The sequence below is a fragment of the Rutidosis leptorrhynchoides genome, chromosome 6, assembly GCF_046630445.1.
Source record: "Rutidosis leptorrhynchoides isolate AG116_Rl617_1_P2 chromosome 6, CSIRO_AGI_Rlap_v1, whole genome shotgun sequence".
NCBI classification, from domain to species: domain Eukaryota; kingdom Viridiplantae; phylum Streptophyta; class Magnoliopsida; order Asterales; family Asteraceae; genus Rutidosis; species Rutidosis leptorrhynchoides.
The window spans coordinates 196,062,006-196,082,329 of record NC_092338.1 but is presented as its reverse complement, the minus strand read 5'-3'; the positions used below and the strand labels follow the sequence as shown (position 1 = coordinate 196,082,329).

General features: G+C 32.7%; 2 protein-coding genes across 2 annotated transcripts; both read left to right on the top strand.

Moving 5' to 3' along the window:
• The first annotated feature begins 1,916 nt into the window (after window positions 1–1,916).
• On the top strand, window positions 1,917–5,529 carry LOC139852846 (aspartyl protease AED3-like). Its single transcript, XM_071842181.1, has 3 exons — window positions 1,917–2,389; window positions 4,142–4,616; window positions 4,988–5,529. Exons 1-3 carry the CDS (start codon window positions 1,928–1,930, stop codon window positions 5,332–5,334), a joined length of 1,284 nt encoding a protein of 427 aa, XP_071698282.1. The 5' UTR covers window positions 1,917–1,927; the 3' UTR covers window positions 5,335–5,529.
• Window positions 5,530–6,414: 885 nt separating this feature from the next.
• Window positions 6,415–6,984, top strand: LOC139854339 (uncharacterized). The gene has a single exon (XM_071843646.1). The coding sequence runs from the start codon at window positions 6,415–6,417 to the stop codon at window positions 6,982–6,984; it is 570 nt and encodes a 189-aa protein (XP_071699747.1).
• Window positions 6,985–20,324: the final 13,340 nt, after the last annotated feature.

Here is a 20,324-nt window from a genome sequence, read left to right as displayed (position 1 = left end):
TTAAGTGCCGAACCCATAGCCACTTGATAGCAATGGAAGGCCCGAAAACAACCAACCATCCATCCATGCACTTGTGTTACATACATAGAGCTAATTGAATATATATATATATATATATATATATATATATATATATATATATATATATATATATATATATATATATATATATATATATATATATATATATATATATATATATATATATATATATATATATATATAGGGGCAGGATCAATGGGGAAGTAACCAATCGGGGGGAAGCGGGGGGAAGCAAAATTTTCTTTTTTTTCGTTTTTTTTGAAAAAAAAAAATTCGGCATCAAGATCACACGAAAATATGAATATTTAGAAGAGACACTTCGTGATGAATGTTATTATTTAGGCGGGAAAATGATCGACAAAAATAACATTCAAGATAATATTGTTCGTGAAGAATATGAACGTTTTTTTTTCCATGTTTTGTGAAGTAAAATTTAGCCCGATTTAGAGTTTAGGGTTTAGGGTTTAGGGTTTGGTGTTTTGGGTTTATTCCATAAACCCAAAACACCAAACCCTAAACCCTAAACTCTAAACCGTTCGTGTTAAAAACTCAATCTAAATCTTAAATCTAAACCCTAAATCTAAACCCTAAACCCTAAATTTCTAAACCCTAATATCTAAACCCTATAAACCCTAATATCTAAATCCCAATAGCTAAAACCTCAAAATACGCTCGAAAAACACGATAATTGTTATATATTACTTCTTCGAGCGTTTTCCCGCCAAAATAAAAACATTTATCACAAAGTGTCTCTACTAAATGTTCATATTTTCATCTCATCTATAATGTTCGTGAACAAAGTTTTTTCAAAAAACGAAAGAAAAAAAAGTTTTTGCTTCCCCCCGCTTCCCCCCGAATGGTTACTTCCCTCTTGATCCTACCACTATATATATATATATATATATATATATATATATATATATATATATATATATATATATATATATATATATATATATATATATATATATATATATATATCAAAATACATATTAAAAGGGAAAAATCGCAAATCTTCTAAATCATGTGCTGAAATTAAAAACGTCATCGAAAACTTCTATTATTTTACATTGAATTTAAATAAGTTTTAAGTTAATCGCGCGATGCGACCGCGTATAGCAATGGAAGGCCCGAAAACAAACAACCATTCATGCACTTTTGTTACCTACATAGAGCTAATTGAATATATTGAATATATATATATATATATATATATACTCAAAATACGTAGTAAAGGGGGGGAAATCTAAGGTGTCTTTAACCCGAGACCACTGTGTAGAGAATACATGGTTCAAACCACTCAGACTGATTTGAATTCGTATAATCTCTTCACACATTAAGTACATATATACGAGAAAACGTCTATATGTTTTGCGCAGATTAATGTTCACCATGCTACTTTCCCAATTGATAATAATTATTTTTTGCAAAAATACATTAACTGTTACTTAAACAATTAATCAATCGTAAGAGATTCTATTTACTCTCTTTACATTTGGACCAACATCATATATAAATAAACTCTTTAGTCAAAAATTGAAAATTCTTTTAATCCACTAAATGTTGTAGCAAGCTTTTGAAACAAGAGGTCAAAAGCCATTCAACTTTATATATACAATGAATAAACAAACTAATTGAATTGAATATTATAATTTTATTTAAGTTTTTGACTCTTTACATTTTGATAATTTTATTTATGCTTTTGATAATAGAAAAGATCGAACAAATATGTTTCAATTTGTCATAAAAACAGATGAAAAGTCAGAGGTGTAAACCCAAATACATCAAAGAGTAGGGTGTGAAAATGCAATTTTGTCAAATATATATACCCATCCTCTAGTAAGCAAATATCACACTAAAATTTCACTCAAAAAACAACACATCAATGGATGCTCTACACCTCACCCTTCTAATCCTTTGCTCATTGAGCTTGGTTTACTCACTTAGCCCAAATTGTGAAGCAACTAGTCAAGGGTCAACTCTTAGGGTCTATCATGTGTCCAGTCCATGTTCACCATTTAGGGTAAAAACCTCACTCTCATGGGAAGAGAGTGTTCTCCAAATGCAGGCCGACGACACGACTAGACTCAATTATCTAACGAGTCTAGTCGCTGGTCGGTCTTTTGTCCCAATTGGGTCGGGCAGACAAATTATACAAAGCCCAACCTACATTGTGAAAGTTAACATTGGGACACCGCCTCAAAGCTTGCTTATGGCTTTAGATACTAGCACCGATACGGCTTTAGTCCCTTGTGCCGGATGTGTTGGTTGCTCGTCTACCACCTTTGATTCCGCTAAGTCAGTTAGCTTCTTGTCACTTGCTTGTGGCACTGACCAATGCAAACAAGTACGTATAAACTCTTTACCATAAAACTCCAAAGAATATATGTTTGTTTATTTATTTAATTTCACTACTTGTTAGTAGCCACTAGTAACAACTACATCACAAATTTATGCACATTATGCGTATATGTGAATCTTGAGTCTAGTCAAAGAACATTCAACCTTGTGGATATCATTTGTCCTTCATATTAAAATAGTATGGTTGTTAAGTCAAAATAAAATAATATAGTATCATTGACCTATCGTTGAGGTTTTAATATTCTGGTTTTACTAATCATGACAAAACGCCAAGTGATACTATTATTGATTATGAGATTAGTTTAGATATTGGATACTTATCAAGAAAAATAAACTCCTAAATCATACTCTCTCTCATTCATATTATCTGATATTCATTATAAAAATGCACAGAGTCTAATCTAATTAATTATAATAAAAAAAAGCAATTATTACATTACTATCCAATAATTTACTTTCCATTAAAATCATTTTTAATTGGCTAATAGAAAAAGTGAACATTTTGAGACATAGGAAAATGAAAATATAAATATTTAAATTTAAATTGGGATTTGGAAGGAGTTAGCATATTAAACCGTTGGAATAGAGACCCTTAACTTTATGTCGCACTTACAAAATCATATATATAAAATAAAATAAACTATACCAACTATTGGTCTCCCACGATCACAATTGTATATGTTAGATCCTAACTAATTAACTTCATATTTAGTCCATATTTAGAACCTATTTTTAATCGAACACCCCACGTCAGTACGTCACGTACATAAACTCACAACTTTTTATCAACCCTCTTTTACAATATTCTCGTTCATTTTTCCTACAATCTTGTCACGTTACTATAACCATTATAAATGGTATACTGGGAAAAAAATGTGAAAGGAATTAATCATTGTTATCCTATAGGATATTAACAAAATTGGGAAGAAATTAAAGCAAACCCGTGATCCGGTTTTGGTTGGATTACAGGGGTGTCCATTTGTGGTGTGGGTCAACCCGGGGACCCCATGCTTTTTATACCCGTGACTTCCGGTTCTTGATTACTTAATTTAATTATAACACCGTTTGTCAATAAAACAAATTACTACTTTACTAAATACATTATGTTTCCATTAAAAAATTTTATGTTTATGCAATGATTTGATCCGCCAAGCGTGTAGCCAGATCATCAGATTGATAAGGGCACTGGTGATTATGTGATACAAAAAATAACCTTGTTTGAAATCTGTTCCTGAACAGTATTGCCTTGCCGGCAGGTCAGCTTCATATGCATATCACATGTTGAGTTTGAGTTTGTCTGGCGTAAGTAGACTAAGATTTAAGGAACAAAACCCTTTTCACGAATATTTGATCCGCTAGTTTTTTGTCATTGTAATTATTATATCAGCATTGTGACTAAGATTGATAGTGTATAGACATATACGGAGTATATTTTATAGAGGATTATATATCTAGAGTTTGTACATCATTTTGTTTTTGTAATTAAGTGTTACATATTTAATTTTAAATGAGGTTTAAGGCAGATTTAATATACATACAACAATATATAAATTTTAGAGGCCTACAAATCGTGCTCAATTATGGACATATCTTAAAGATATCCAACAATATATAAATTCCAGTATGTGTAATCAGTTAGTATATTAGTACTATTAAATTAAATAGTGATCCTTCATTTATTTAGATGAACATATCTTAAAGATTTGATTCTAATTGACTTCAACGTCATTTTTTGTAGGTACAAAGTACAAGTTGTCTAGGAACAACATGCTCCATGAATATGACATATGGTGCCACCTCCATTGTGGCTAGCTTGGCACGAGACAACATAACCCTAGCAACTGACTCTGTCTTCGGCTACCCTTTCGGTTGCATACAAAAAGCGACCGGTGGTTCCTTCCCACCCCAAGGTGTTTTAGGTTTAGGTCGTGGTCCATCGTCGTTTGTATCTCAGTCTAAAACCCTTTATCAGTCCACATTTTCATATTGTCTGCCAAGTTTTAAGTCTTCAAATTTTTCGGGAACTTTAAGATTAGGAACCAACGGGCAACCAAAAAACATACGATACACCCCATTACTTGTAAACCCTAAAAAAACTTCACTTTACTATGTGAATTTGATTGGAATGAAAGTTGGCTCAAAAATCGTCAACATTCCCCCAAGTGCGTTAGCTTTCAACCCAAACAATGGCGGTGGCACCATCATCGATTCAGGTAAAAAAAAAAAAAAAAAAAAAAAAAAAAAAAAAAAAAAAAAAAAAACCAAAGGTCCATTAGTCCAACACTATCGAGATAACCCTTTTAACTATAAGGTTGACGGTTCGAGTCCTAATATATATATATTCCGTAGATTAATTCATGACAGTGATGTGCGAATTTGACTTTTAAAGAAAATATTGACACTAACTATATAATAATAAATAGAACTAATTGTCACAATGTCACCAACTCACCATAACATCATGATAACATGTTTCCACTTATATAATGCGCAATTTCATTATTTGCCCTTTATCATACCATATTGAGTAAACTATATGTTGAATTCAACGTTAAAATACTCTTTTTTTTTTTTTTTCGAACAGGCACCGTGTTCACCAGGCTGGTGGACGGAGCTTACACCGCAGTGAGAGACGAGTTCCGTAGGCGAATGGGTAAAGCCGTTGTGTCATCACTAGGAGGGTTCGATACATGCTACACAGTCCCAATACTAAAACAAGTCCCGACAATGACATTCATGTTTCCGGGAGTTAATATGTCGTTAACACAAGACAACTTCCTTATTCATAGCACATTCGGATCAACCACTTGTCTAGCCATGTCGGCCTCAGCCGCATTCAATGTGATCGCCAATATGCAACAACAGAACCACCGGATCTTATACGATATACCCAATTCCAGGGTTGGGATATCACGTGAGGTATGCTCATGAGTCACGTGACTAACAGGTCTCGTGGATTTTGTACTGTTGTATTTTATATATGTTTGTATTGTACTACTATTGTTTAGTAAGTACTATGATATGATGTGATATCTTTAAAAGAAGATAGATTTGCCTGAACCATCACGGGGTTTTGTAAGTCACTTTTTTTGGATTGTAGTATCGTACTATATTATTCAATGTGAAAGTGACTTCGTGTTAATCTATCTTTTCTGGAATTTAGTCACTTTTTTTTTTTTTTTTTTGGGTTTTTATGATACGGGAGTATATATATATAATTAAAAAGATATCCATATTAAGTCAAAAAAGAAATTGATGTTTAAAAATAGCTAGAGAATTAATCAATTAAGAGTCTTTGATTGTTAGAAAAGCAATGATCAATTTATGTTTTAGACTGAAGAATGGTACAATGATTCTTCCAGATTCAATCTTCAACCAGAGTACAATTAACTAATTATGGAGATTATTTTGGAACGCGTAACAAATATTCAAAATAAATATAAATATTTGATTCTATCTTTAAAGAGAAGATCAACGCACATAATTGGTGAAATTAAACGGTTAGACACGATCTCGAAAGGAAGATATCAAACACAGAATTAGTCGATCCTAATCATTGCAGTATAAGTGTGTCCATGCTATTGAGTATATTGACTGATTATGTTTTATCACTGGTTAAGAATTTTGTAGTTATTAGAGTGCTCCCAACCGTCCGCCCTCATCCTCCGCCCACCTCCGCCCACCCTGGGCGCCGTTGGCACCAGAGCCGCCCAGGTCCCGCCCAGGTTCAATCGTCCAGCTCGTTGTCTTTTTTCAGCATTTTTGAGGGCGAAGAAAACGGGTATTTTGACCCGTTTGATGACCACCAATGGCTATTTCCCTCTCCCAACGGCTCCTAACGGCTCTTTTCCATTTTTTTTTCTTTCTTTTTTTACTCTATATATACACACCATATCATATTTTTAACATACACAAACATACACTCTCTACTCATATTTTCTACCCAATTCATCATTTTTATTCTCAAAAAATCCCAAAAAAATGAGTTCCGACTTCGAGCCCGACGTAAATATGGTATTATCGATCAGAAATACGACTACGAATCGAGCACTCGAAGCCATTGACGCGCTAGATGAATTAAGTGATAACGAAGAAGTAGAACAAATACCACGAGCACCTAGAAGATATTTACATAGAGATCGTCAGGGTCGTGCATTGGCTTTATGGAATGATTATTTCTCCGACAATCCCACATTTCCGGACGATTATTTTCGTAATCGTTATCGAATGAGCAAACCTCTATTTCTTCGTATTTGTCAAGGTATATTGAACTTTTCTCAAACTCCGGTTCCTAAATATTTTAGTTATTTTATTCAAAAACGTGATGCTACCGGATTACTTGGTTTTAATATTGTTCAAAAAGTAACCTCCGCCATACGTCAACTAGCTTATGCTGCTTCGGCCGATGTTTTTGATGAGTATTTGCATATGGGTGAACAAACCCCATATGATTGTTTAAACAATTTTTGCAAATGTATTTTCCACTTGTACGGTCCCGAATATTTGAGACGACCAACTGCACAAGATGTGCAACGTTTGACCACTAAACATGCACAAATACATGGTTTTCCGGGGATGTAAAGAAGTATTGATTGTATGCATTGGAGATGGAGAAACTGTCCGGCACGTTGGAAGGGTCATTATACACGAGGTGACCATGGTTACCCGTCAATTATGCTTGAAGCGGTAGCATCGTACGATGGATGGTTTTGGCACGCGTTTTTTGGAACTGCCGGATCAAACAATGATATCAACGTGCTAAATCAATCCGACTTGTTTAGTGAGTTATTAGCCGGTGAAGCACCACCATGTACGTATACGGTTAACGGATGTACTTTTACTAAGGGTTATTATTTGGCTGATGAAATTTACCCGGAATGGTCTACAATAGTTAAGTCGTTCAAAAATCCGATAGACCCGAAACAAAAAAAAATTCAAAAGGTATCAAGAATCGGCAATAAAAGATATTGAACGAGCATTTGGAATACTACAAGGCCGATGGCAAATTGTTCAACGTCCGGCACGACCGTATTATATCCGCAAAATTAGAAGGATTTTGTTGTCATGTGTGATATTAAATAATATGATAACCGAGGACAACGGCCGTGCATTTTGTGGACTCGAGGAGAATTATCGTCCGGTTCGACGACCAACGAGATCATTCCAAGAAAGGGTTCAAGCGCATATGCGAATGGACGCGGAAATAAGAGATGCGGGTGTGACAACCCGAAAATTTCCAACCAAATTTAAACTTTAATCTTTATATGTTTCCGACACGATAAGCAATATTTGTTAAGTTAAATTTCAAGAATTTTAAACTATGTTCATACATTCATTCAACCTCGACCAAGTTCCAACGATTCACGAACCATTAAACGAATGTGATTATATATGTATATGTGTATATATATTATAACTTGAAACGTAAACAAAATATTAGATTAAATATTTTATATGATTGTATCTGTTTCAAAATGTTTATCAATGGAATTAGAAGATAAGATCAAATGATTGAATTATCAGATATATTGAATTATGATTACAAGTCTCTGTTGAAAGGCCCGCGTTGATTTGAGAAATCTTTTCATTTTAACAATATTCGGAAAATGGTAAAGTGATTTATAAATATGAACAAATTGTCAATCATTGAGAACTAGATAAAGGATAGTGGAAGATTGAATCTCATAAAGACTCGATTGATCTATTTAGTTTCAAACGTACAAAAACGTTTTCAGTTTAAAAAGAACTTTATTATTAAAACGTATATAACTTTTATAAATATCTAGAACCACTTTTGACAACTCATTACTTAACTAGTATGATAAAGATAACGATATTTATATTTTATTTTATTAAATATATATAACGATTTAAATTAATATTATATATATTTATACGCGTATTATACGTACATAGTTTTATACTTTTACTATACTTAAACTTTACCTTTACTTTATTTTTACTTTACTTTAACTTTAATAATTCATACTTTAATAATTCACTTTAATAATTCATACTTTAATAATTCACTTTAATAATTCATACTTTAATAATTCACTTTAATAATTCATACTTTAATAATTCACTTTAATAATTCAAAAATCTATTATAAATAGAATTCAATAGGTTTCATTATTTCATAGAAACTTGAAAATAGTTTTCTCTAAACTCTCTCAATCGATTTACATATATATATTTACTCCGTATTATCTCAAGATATTATTAGTATACATAAAATATTACGACGGAGTGCTGTCCGAGTGATTTCGAAGTTGTTTTTTCGAGTGGGATAGGATTAAGGAAATTATGGGTTATAGCTATGGAGGTGATTGAGTATGGTTCATGGGTATGCTCGTGAGGTCAATATAGTGTTTATCATCTCCGTTGCGTTTACGTACCTTTCCTGCAATATTGAATCTCAATATTGATATGTGAGTACTCATAATTTAATTTTTACATACTAATAGTGTATCCCTGACTAGTGCTCGAGTATATAGGATTATGCATGCTTGTACTTTTGATATTGCCATTAGATAAGTTATGTTGATTCCTCAATTAGTTACATATACGATTGAGATAAGGTATAAGATATGCATGTCGTTGGAAAGCTAGCGAAAAATAGTCGAATTTTGGTTTAAGAATCACTTGAATCCAAGTAACGGTTAGAAAGTTATGAAATAAACAAATTGCATAATTAATTTCGTAATTAAAATTGCTGACGATAATTAGTGAACTAATTTTCTGGATTATAAAAAGTGGTTATTTGGATTCTACTCGTCGAGTAGATGAATTTTCATATAAAGCACGTCTCGTTTTGTTGAACGGTTGTCAAGTTATGGACAAAAGAAGTTTTGCAAATTTTGATGAAATGTCGAAACGGGAACTGAAATTCTCGCTGATCTGCGTTGTTTCATATATAAAAAAAAATACCACTGAATTCTTTGCTGTAAGGTCTAACAAACGACTCTGGCCGTTTGTCAATTCGAGTCTCGACGATTTTTCTAAAAATCATCAAAGTTGACGGTTTGATCACATTTTAAAATTCTAAAAAGAGCTGAAACTTTTTTATTTAAAAATGTCAGTTTTGTATCAGTTGTCATGGTCGGCCTGATATGTGTTTACTCTTGCCAAAAATCATGTTATATCTTTGTGGTAACGAGAATTTGCAGGCTTTGACCGTTTGTCAATACGAGTTTTGAGGAATTTTCTAAAAATCTCCAAAGTAGGCTACTCGGTCACTTTTGTAAATTTATTAAAGCTGAAAAATTAACTTTGAAACGCCGAAAACGCGTTGGCAACTACGAGTTGTCTAGGTTTAGTTTACTTCTGTAATATTTATGCTTAATCTTTTTGGTAATGTGTAACTTTTATCTTTGGCCGTTTATCAATCGGAGTTCCGATAATTTTTCTAAAAATAGCTGAAGTGGCCCGTTTTGTCATGTTTGACCGAAAATCATTTTTGTATAAGTTATTATATATTTGCATGCGACCTCATTTTTACTTTGACCTTTGACTTTTGACTTTAACCTTTGACTTTTGACTTTGAACTTTGACTTTTCCTGTTAACTTTTTAGTTAACTTTTTGTGTTAATTTTCTCTAAAAAAAAAAAAAAAAAAAAAAAACCTAAAATACTATTTTATGATTATGAAACCATTTGTGTTACGTTGTTTCACACGTCACCTTTTACTAGAATCTTAATTGAGCATGAGTAATATAACATGTTACTATACTGTAGAGTCAGACTCGAGCTATAGGATAGGATTACACTATGACCTGACCTAAATTGCTATACAAATATTGACCAACATATAAATATATATAATTAATATAGGTTCGTGAATCCGAGGCCAACCTTGCACTTGTTCAATGACGTTATATGTATTTTTACTACGAAATACAGTATGGTGAGTTTCATTTGCCTTTTTACCCTTTATATTTTTGGGACTGAGAATACATGCACTTTTATAAATGTATGACGAAATAGACACAAGTAATTGAAACTACATTCTATGGTTGAATTATCGAAATCGAATATGCCCATTTTTATTAAAGTCTGGTAATCTAAGAATTAGGGAACAGACACCCTAATTGACGCGAATCCTAAAGATAGATCTATTGGGCCTAACAAACCCCATCCAAAGTACCGGATGCTTTAGTACTTCGAAATTTATATCATGTCCGAAGGAGGATCCCGGAATGATAGGGGATATTCTTATATGCATATTGTTAATGTCGGTTACCAGGTGTTCACCATATGAATGATTATTTTTGTCTCTATGCATGGAACTTATATTTATGAGAACTGGAAATGAAATTCTTGTGGTCTATTAAAATGATGGAAATAAATGATTATGATAAACTAATGAACTCACCAACCTTTTGGTTGACACTTTAAAGCATGTTTATTCTCAGGTGTTAAAGAAATCTTCCGCTGTGCATTTGCTCATTTTAAATATATTACTTGGAGTCTTTCATAGCATATTTCGAAGAACGTTGCATTCGAGTCATTGAGTTCATCAAAGATTATTATTAAATCAATTTATAGTTGGATAGTGGATATTATGAAATGGTATGCATGCCTGTCAATTTTCGATGTAAAGAAAGATTGTCTTTTAAAAACGAATGCAATGTTTGTAAAATGTATAATATAGAGGTCAAATACCTCGCAATGTAATCAACTATTGTGAATCGTTTATAATGTATATGAACGGGTCCTTTCAGTTGGTATCAGAGCGGTGGTCTTAGCGAACCAGGTCTGCATTAGTGTGTCTAACAGATAAGTCGATAGGATGCATTAGTGAGTCTGGACTTCGACCGTGTCTGCATGTCAATAGTTTTGCTTATCATTTTGTGTCAAAAATTAACTACTTATCATCCTCAGGAAATTACCTGCTTATCATTTTTAGTCTAAGCCACGTCTTGCTGCATTGATTGCATGAATAGTGTATAGACAAAAATTCATATCTTAGCGTATCTGCTAAATCATATCTTATCGTATCTATTACTGTAAACGTTGCCTGATATATCCCGTAAATTCCTCCGTAATTTACGAAATCTTTTGTTCTATATATATGGATATTCTATGTAATTAGAATACCATCCGATAACCGAAAATCATTTCATATCGAAAAAAAAATCCTTATTCAATCGTACGAAATGGAATTCATCATTAATTCAAGTTCCTCGGATTTCGAAATGGAATCCCACTCCAGCTCCGAAAGCAGTGTGACCGGAATACATCAACCAATCAGTCATCACCTATTCTGGATGAATTGGAGATGGGTTCGTAGCCTCCTCAATCATTGGAGACAAGAAGAAGGTGATCCCTTCCATCCACCACATTGCCCTCTTGACGAAGAACCTGAAGCACTTACCGGCGAACCTGTCCGAAACACCATTTTCTCGCTCATTTCCAGAGTATCTCGTCACAATTATATATTACATCAAATTTTAGATTTTATTTATCCGCTCGTCCGAACCGACAATCACCCCGGTGTAATAGAAGAAGTCAACGAGCTTCGCGCTCGGGTAGTGGCTTTGGAGAATATGGTGCAGAGATTACAAACACCAGCAGCAGCATCAGCAGTATAACCAGTAACACCATCATCAACGCCAATAGTACCATTACCACCCCAACCACAACCACGTCGTAAACCTCAACTTTACACTCTGTCCCACGAGCACCAATGTCATACGCCCTGTAGATATCAAGGAATACCAACAACAATAACCGACGAAGTATTAATTCATAACTTCATTGGAGAAACATTCCGCACAGATTATGTAATCTCTAAAGTCTTAGAGATTATCTAATCTAACCTTAACCATAAATCAGTTAAGCGAACCAAAATGATAGAAGGAAGAGTAGAAACCCTGACAAAAATGGTGTGTGATTAACAAGCTAAACTTGTTTTACCAACAGCATCAACAGTACCGTCAGCGTTACCAGCATCATCAGTACAGTCAACATCAGAATCAACAACACCTATAACATCACAAACTCCGTCAGCTCAAGAATCACTATGGACATCATTACGAATCAATAACCCGTATATTGTATCAACGAGTTATGAAGAATTAACTCATTCCCTTTGAAGAAATTATATGTATATTTTATTTATTTTGAAATAAAAATAAATCTTCCCGTGCTAAGCTATTGTGTGTGAATCTTAACTACTCGGTTAATTCATATTACAAATATGCAATAATGTACGTCCTTCGGCCGCAACTTAACCAGCGTTAACTACAATCTCTGTCGCAATTCAACAAATTCCAATTCATAATAAATCAAGTATATATTTGATTTTACACTTTCATCATCGATGTACCCGAAACTTTTCAGATAACATCATTCGTACTTTGCGAAATTCACAAGAATTCCACGAACCGAATATCATACATCAACAAATAACGAAGTATTGATTCATAATTTCAATGTCATTAAAGAAATACTGCATAAAAGTTATGTACTTTTTAAAGCCTTTAGGGATTATTCAATTTTAGTTTCAACCGTAAATCAAATGAGTTTAATTTAACATTAACTCATTAAATCTATGTTACATCTGAAGAAAATATACATATATATATTTTCATAAAGACTGTAATAAAATTCTTTTGTACAAAATATTAATTGTGAAATTTTTTTTAACGGGTAGGTAATACCCGAGAGATATATAAATTCACAATTAATATATTACATTCTTCGAATCTGATTCAGCAAATCATCCATTATACTCCCTACTTTCACAACAATATACATTCTTTTATAGAAATCAAAACAACCATACTCATTCAAAATTTAATTACATATTCTGATTTTGAAATCTCAAAATTCAACTTGAGATATGACCAAAATCATCACTTTAAGATCCTTACATCTTTCACAAGCTATATTTTGACTTCAAAACTGTGTTAGAACATCAAATGTATGTTAACGATTACAATCTGTGTTCAAACCCTTCGAAAATTTCTGAAGACACTTCGAATGATGAGCAATCGAGATGATGATCCAACCACATGTTACCCACAGTTATGTACCCGAAAAACTCTTGAAACCAAAGTAAAAGTTTAAACAACGTATCCGCGTCAGATTCTTTAGCATTTATTAGCAAAAATAACTTTGCGACTCCTATTCAAAGTAGCCAGTTTTGTCACAGCTCCAGCAAGTCAACTTCGACTTTTCAGTCAGACTAACCTTATTATAACCTTGAGATATACACCATCGTTACCAGGGAACCTTTTACATTTCACCACATTATTAACAGATGTATCAACAACTTCATTACCCTTTGACTTTAGCCTCTCCAAAAAGTCATTATAATTATTCATTGAAACCCCATCATTTACTCATTCGCATCTTGTAATGAGAATTTCCATACGAATCATTGGGAATTAGCAATCAGTATTTTGAAATCTCGCAGCATGTCTACGCCAACAGTTATATGTGTATATATAACGTCTATCTTCTGGACTTAATTTGAATGTGAAGATTCTGAAAAACACTTCGAACTACGAATTGGTTCTCCGAAAATGGAAAAATACTGATGAACAGCAAAAAAACTATAAACGACCTTAACAGTAAAAGTTTGATGATAATGAATAGGTGTGCTGGCAAAGCGCAGAAAAAGAGAAGTCTTGGAACTGGAAAACGGATTGAGCAAAGTAGGAAGGAGGCTGTGGACAAATTACAAAGACTGAACCTGACTTCAAAGGATCCAAATAATTCAGTATATGCTGAAGTCATTAACGAATACCTTGCTCCTGACTCTAAACTCCTGCGGAAAATATTCTTCATCATCCTCTGATATTAGAAATTCTAAAATATCATCATATCTTTCATTATAAATATCCTCCATATTTCTGAAGATATTTTCTTAATTTTTCTTATTTGAAATCATTTACCTCTTCGCGCTATCTGTATTACATCATAAAAGAAACTATTTTAGTTTCTAAATTCTGAAACATTCAAGTTTAAAATAGGAATATTTTGAAGTAGTGTTGGGAACTGAAGCATGAATTAGTATAATATAATGACACTTGATCAATGTGATTATATTACAGTAAGTCATGCTGAGTTTCTAAATGGAACGTGATGATTCACAGATCGTAACATCATCATGTGCCATGTTATACGACTCTTGTATTCTATTTAACCTCTAAAATATCAAGAAAATATTTCTTGATGATTCGGCCTTTTCCAAGGTATTTTAGTAATTTGACAAGTCAAGATCGTGCCATCACAATTTCCTTCCTAGAACAATAACAATGTTCATTTCAAAATTCATATCTGTGAATTCTGGACCATTACAAGCGGTGCTTAATCGCAAGAAGAAGAAACGAAAGGACAAAACTCCGAAATAGAAATTGGGGTATAAATTGCAGCAAATAAAAGAGAGCATTAACTGTGAATGATAATGATTATAGAAGACAAAAGCAGAGACTTTGAAATATAAGGGAACATATAAAGCCCAACGACAAACCAAAAATTATAAACCATATATATCGATGCATATAGCAATATAAAGACACGGGAGAACTAGGAACACTATAAACCCAAGAGTATAGTAGAAGTTAATAGATTCTTCCGGCGGTAGATGAAAAAAAAGAAGAATGACCGATATGAAAGTTAGAAGTATATCGAGAATCAGAACTGGATGGAGCATATTGATGAATACTTTAAAATATGAGTTGAGGGGAAAGAATAGAAGGTGATGAAACATGACTAGGAACTTAGAAATCAACAGATTTAACTCACACAATGGCAGAATAAGTGAATCAAACCCTCTAGTGAATAGGTTAAGTTTTTTTTTTTTTTTTTTGATTAATTTAGTCAAACCACAACTAAATCAAGTGTGATTAGATCAACACCTAGAGCTATTATTCACCACCTGGGTGATTTGGACTGAGAGAGAATCGAAGGAGCTCACTAGATCTGAGTGTGTGTAACAAATGAGAGGCTTAACCTAAAATGAAGAACATAAGACTTTATATACCCCTGCTGTTGACACACCCATACGATTCATTCATCACACGTACGAGTTGGCTTCATCAACCGTACGGGTGATCACTCACTCGTGTCTTATCATTTAGGTTGTAATTGTGACTTAGCTCAGCATCAACCATGCGTATGAGCCTGTCAGCCGTACTAGTGAGGCTTCACTCGTACATCTGACTAACTCTAACATAGTCAAACATCTAAATCTCGTTCCTGCAGTTCCTGTAACCACATACAAACACGGATAGGATAATAACGAGCAATCATGGTGGCCTGTAAACTGTTGTACCTGCAATGGACGTGGGTAGATGTCTAGGGACTTGCATAAAATGCATCAACAGATGGTGTGAGTTGTAAGGAAACGAAGGAGGTGAATTTATAAGAAAATCTCCGACAGAACAATTAAAATGGACGATCGCATTTAAAGCGGATCCTAATTCCCTTGATTACCGGAGAGTCAAATCTTATTAAGAAGATTTTCTTCAAATCCCTTAAAATCTGGGAATCAATCATATCTACGTCAAATGATAAGATGAATCTACACTTACTCATTTCACTCTTCTATGTTACCTTCATTCGTACTCTTCATATAAATGGATTGTTTATCCAAAGTATTCGCTGATGATAAATCTCTAATTTTCAGCCCGTATGCATCATGAAAACATACTTATTATCATTCACGACCTTTCCACTCAAATTTCGGGACGAAATTTCTTTAACGGGTAGGTACTGTGACAACCCGAAAATTTTCAACCAAATTTAAACTTTAATCGTTATATGTTTCCGACACGATAAGCAATATTTGTTAAGTTAAATTTCAAAAATTTTAAACTATGTTCATACATTCATTCAACCTCGACCAAGTTCCAACGATTCACGAACCATTAAACGAATGTGATTATATATGTATATGTGTATATATATTATAACTTGAAACGTAAACAAAATATTAGATTAAATACTTTATATGATTGTATCTGTTTCAAAATGTTTATCAATGGAATTAGAAGATAAGATCAAATGATTGAATTATCAGATATATTGAATTATGATTACAAGTCTCTGTTGAAAGGCCCACGTTGATTTGAGAAATCTTTTCATTTTAACAATATTCGGAAAATGGTAAAGTGATTTATAAATATGAACAAATTGTCAATCATTGAGAACTAGACAAAGGATAGTGGAAGATTGAATCTCATAAAGACTCGATTGATCTATTTAGTTTCAAACGTACAAAAACGTTTTCAGTTTAAAAAGAACTTTATTATTAAAACATATATAACTTTTATAAATATCTAGAACCACTTTTGACAACTCATTACTTAACTAGTATGATAAAGATAACGATATTTATATTTTATTTTATTAAATATATATAACGATTTAAATTAATATTATATATATTTATACGCGTATTATACGTACATAGTTTTATACTTTTACTATACTTAAACTTTACCTTTACTTTATTTTTACTTTACTTTAACTTTAATAATTCATACTTTAATAATTCATACTTTAATAATTCACTTTAATAATTCAAAAATCTATTATAAATAGAATTCAATAGGTTTCATTATTTCATAGAAACTTGAAAATAGTTTTCTCTAAACTCTCTCAATCGATTTACATATATATATTTACTCCGTATTATCTCAAGATATTATTAGTATACATAAAATATTACGACGGAGTGCTGTCCGAGTGATTTCGAAGTTGTTTTTTCGAGTGGGATAGGATTAAGGAAATTATGGGTTATAGCTATGGAGGTGATTGAGTATGGTTCATGGGTATGCTCGTGAGGTCAATATAGTGTTTATCATCTCCGTTGCGTTTACGTACCTTTCCTGCAATATTGAATCTCAATATTGATATGTGAGTACCCATAATTTAATTTTTACATACTAATAGTGTATCCCTGACTAGTGCTCGAGTATATAGGATTATGCATGCTTGTACTTTTGATATTGCCATTAGATAGGTTATGTTGATTCCTGAATTAGTTACATATACGATTGAGATAAGGTATAAGATATGCATGTCGTTGGAAAGCTAGCGAAAAATAGTTGAATTTTGGTTTAAGAATCACTTGAATCCAAGTAACGGTTAGAAAGTTATGAAATAAACAAATTGCATAATTAATTTCGTAATTAAAATTGCTGACGATAATTAGTGAACTAATTTTCTGGATTATAAAAAGTGGTTATTTGGATTCTACTCGTCGAGTAGATGAATTTTCATATAAAGCACGTCTCGTTTCGTTGAACGGTTGTCAAGTTATGGACAAAAGAAGTTTTGCAAATTTTGATGAAATGTCGAAACGGGAACTGAAATTCTCGCTGATCTGCGTTGTTTCATATATAAAAAAAAAATACCACTGAATTCTTTGCTGTAAGGTCTAACAAACGACTCTGGCCGTTTGTCAATTCGAGTCTCGACGATTTTTCTAAAAATCATCAAAGTTGACGGTTTGATAACATTTTAAAATTCTAAAAAGAGCTGAAACTTTTTTATTTAAAAATGTCAGTTTTGTATCAGTTGTCATGGTCGGCCTGATATGTGTTTACTCTTGCCAAAAATCATGTTATATCTTTGTGGTAACGAGAATTTGCAGGCTTTGACCGTTTGTCAATACGAGTTTTGAGGAATTTTCTAAAAATCTCCAAAGTAGGCTACTCGGTCACTTTTGTAAATTTATTAAAGCTGAAAAATTAACTTTGAAACGCCGAAAACGCGTTGGCAACTACGAGTTGTCTAGGTTTAGTTTACTTCTGTAATATTTATGCTTACTCTTTTTGGTAATGTGTAACTTTTATCTTTGGCCGTTTATCAATCGGAGTTCCGATAATTTTTCTAAAAATAGCTGAAGTGGCCCGTTTAGTCATGTTTGACCGAAAATCATTTTTGTATAAGTTATTATATATTTGCATGCGACCTCATTTTTACTTTGACCTTTGACTTTTGACTTTAACCTTTGACTTTTGACTTTGAACTTTGACTTTTCCTGTTAACTTTTCAGTTAACTTTTTGTGTTGATTTTCTCTAAAAAAAAAAAAAAAAAAAAAAAAAAAAAAAAAAAAAAACCTAAAATACTATTTTATGATTATGAAACCATTTGTGTTACGTTGTTTCACACGTCACCTTTTACTAGAATCTTAATTGAGCATGAGTAATATAACATGTTACTATACTGTAGAGTCAGACTCGAGCTATAGGATAGGATTACACTATGACCTGACCTAAATTGCTATACAAATATTGACCAACATATAAATATATATAATTAATATAGGTTCGTGAATCCGAGGCCAACCTTGCACTTGTTCAATGACGTTATATGTATTTTTACTACGAAATACAGTATGGTGAGTTTCATTTGCCTTTTTACCCTTTATATTTTTGAGACTGAGAATACATGCACTTTTATAAATGTATGACGAAATAGACACAAGTAATTGAAACTACATTCTATGGTTGAATTATCGAAATCGAATATGCCCCTTTTTATTAAAGTCTGGTAATCTAAGAATTAGGGAACAGACACCCTAATTGACGCGAATCCTAAAGATAGATCTATTGGGCCTAACAAACCCCATCCAAAGTACCGGATGCTTTAGTACTTCGAAATTGATATCATGTCCGAAGGAGGATCCCGGAATGATAGGGGATATTCTTATATGCATATTGTTAATGTCGGTTACCAGGTGTTCACCATATGAATGATTATTTTTGTCTCTATGCATGGAACGTATATTTATGAGAACTGGAAATGAAATTCTTGTGGTCTATTAAAATGATGGAAATAAATGATTATGATAAACTAATGAACTCACCAACCTTTTGGTTGACACTTTAAAGCATGTTTATTCTCAGGTGTTAAAGAAATCTTCCGCTGTGCATTTGCTCATTTTAAAGATATTACTTGGAGTCTTTCATAGCATATTTCGAAGAACGTTGCATTCGAGTCATTGAGTTCATCAAAGATTATTATTAAATCAATTTATAGTTGGATAGTGGATATTATGAAATGGTATGCATGCCTGTCAATTTTCGATGTAAAGAAAGATTGTCTTTTAAAAACGAATGCAATGTTTGTAAAATGTATAATATAGAGGTCAAATACCTCGCAATGTAATCAACTATTGTGAATCGTTTATAATGTATATGAACGGGTCCTTTCAGCGGGCATTCATCAACTACTAAAACATATGCTTGTAGAACACATACATAATCTTCCACCAAATTATCGCATACGACATGATCCCACAAGAAATCCAAACAACCAAGATGACGCCGGACCTTCACACATTCCCGATGACGAAGATGAAGAAGATCACGAAGAAGATCAAGAAGACGACGATGAAGAATAGGTCTTTTTATTGTAATGTTTTAATGTAATTTTTTTTAATTGTATTTTTTATTTTAATGTACTCTTTTATTTTAATTATTGTAATGTTTTTTAATTTTTAATAAAAGTTTAGTTTTATTTAAATAATTGTAATTTTTTGATAATATAAAATAATTCAAAAAGAAAATAAAAAAATGGAAGAATGAGTGTCTTTGTTGGGAGTGTTTAGTCCTGGGTTTAGTCCTGGGAAGGAAGTGAGATGGAGGTGATGATGTGGCGCTGAATGGTTGGTTAGTCCTGGAAGACATTGTGTCATGGTTGGGAGCACTCTTATTCACTAATCGTCATTTTAAACCATTATTGATTGTTGAAGTAAACGGAAACAAGTAGACACAGTGCTTTGATTTTATAGCATGAAAAGTCGCTTGTCGATAAGACCATAATAGCACTAGAGTTAAAATGTGGCCCACGGCACACACGATAAACCATGAACCATCAACAAGAGACACTATTGTTGCACTCGTTTGATCATTTCTCTGCAGAAAAAGTTCAGTTTATGGCCTACTTCAACCCAGATA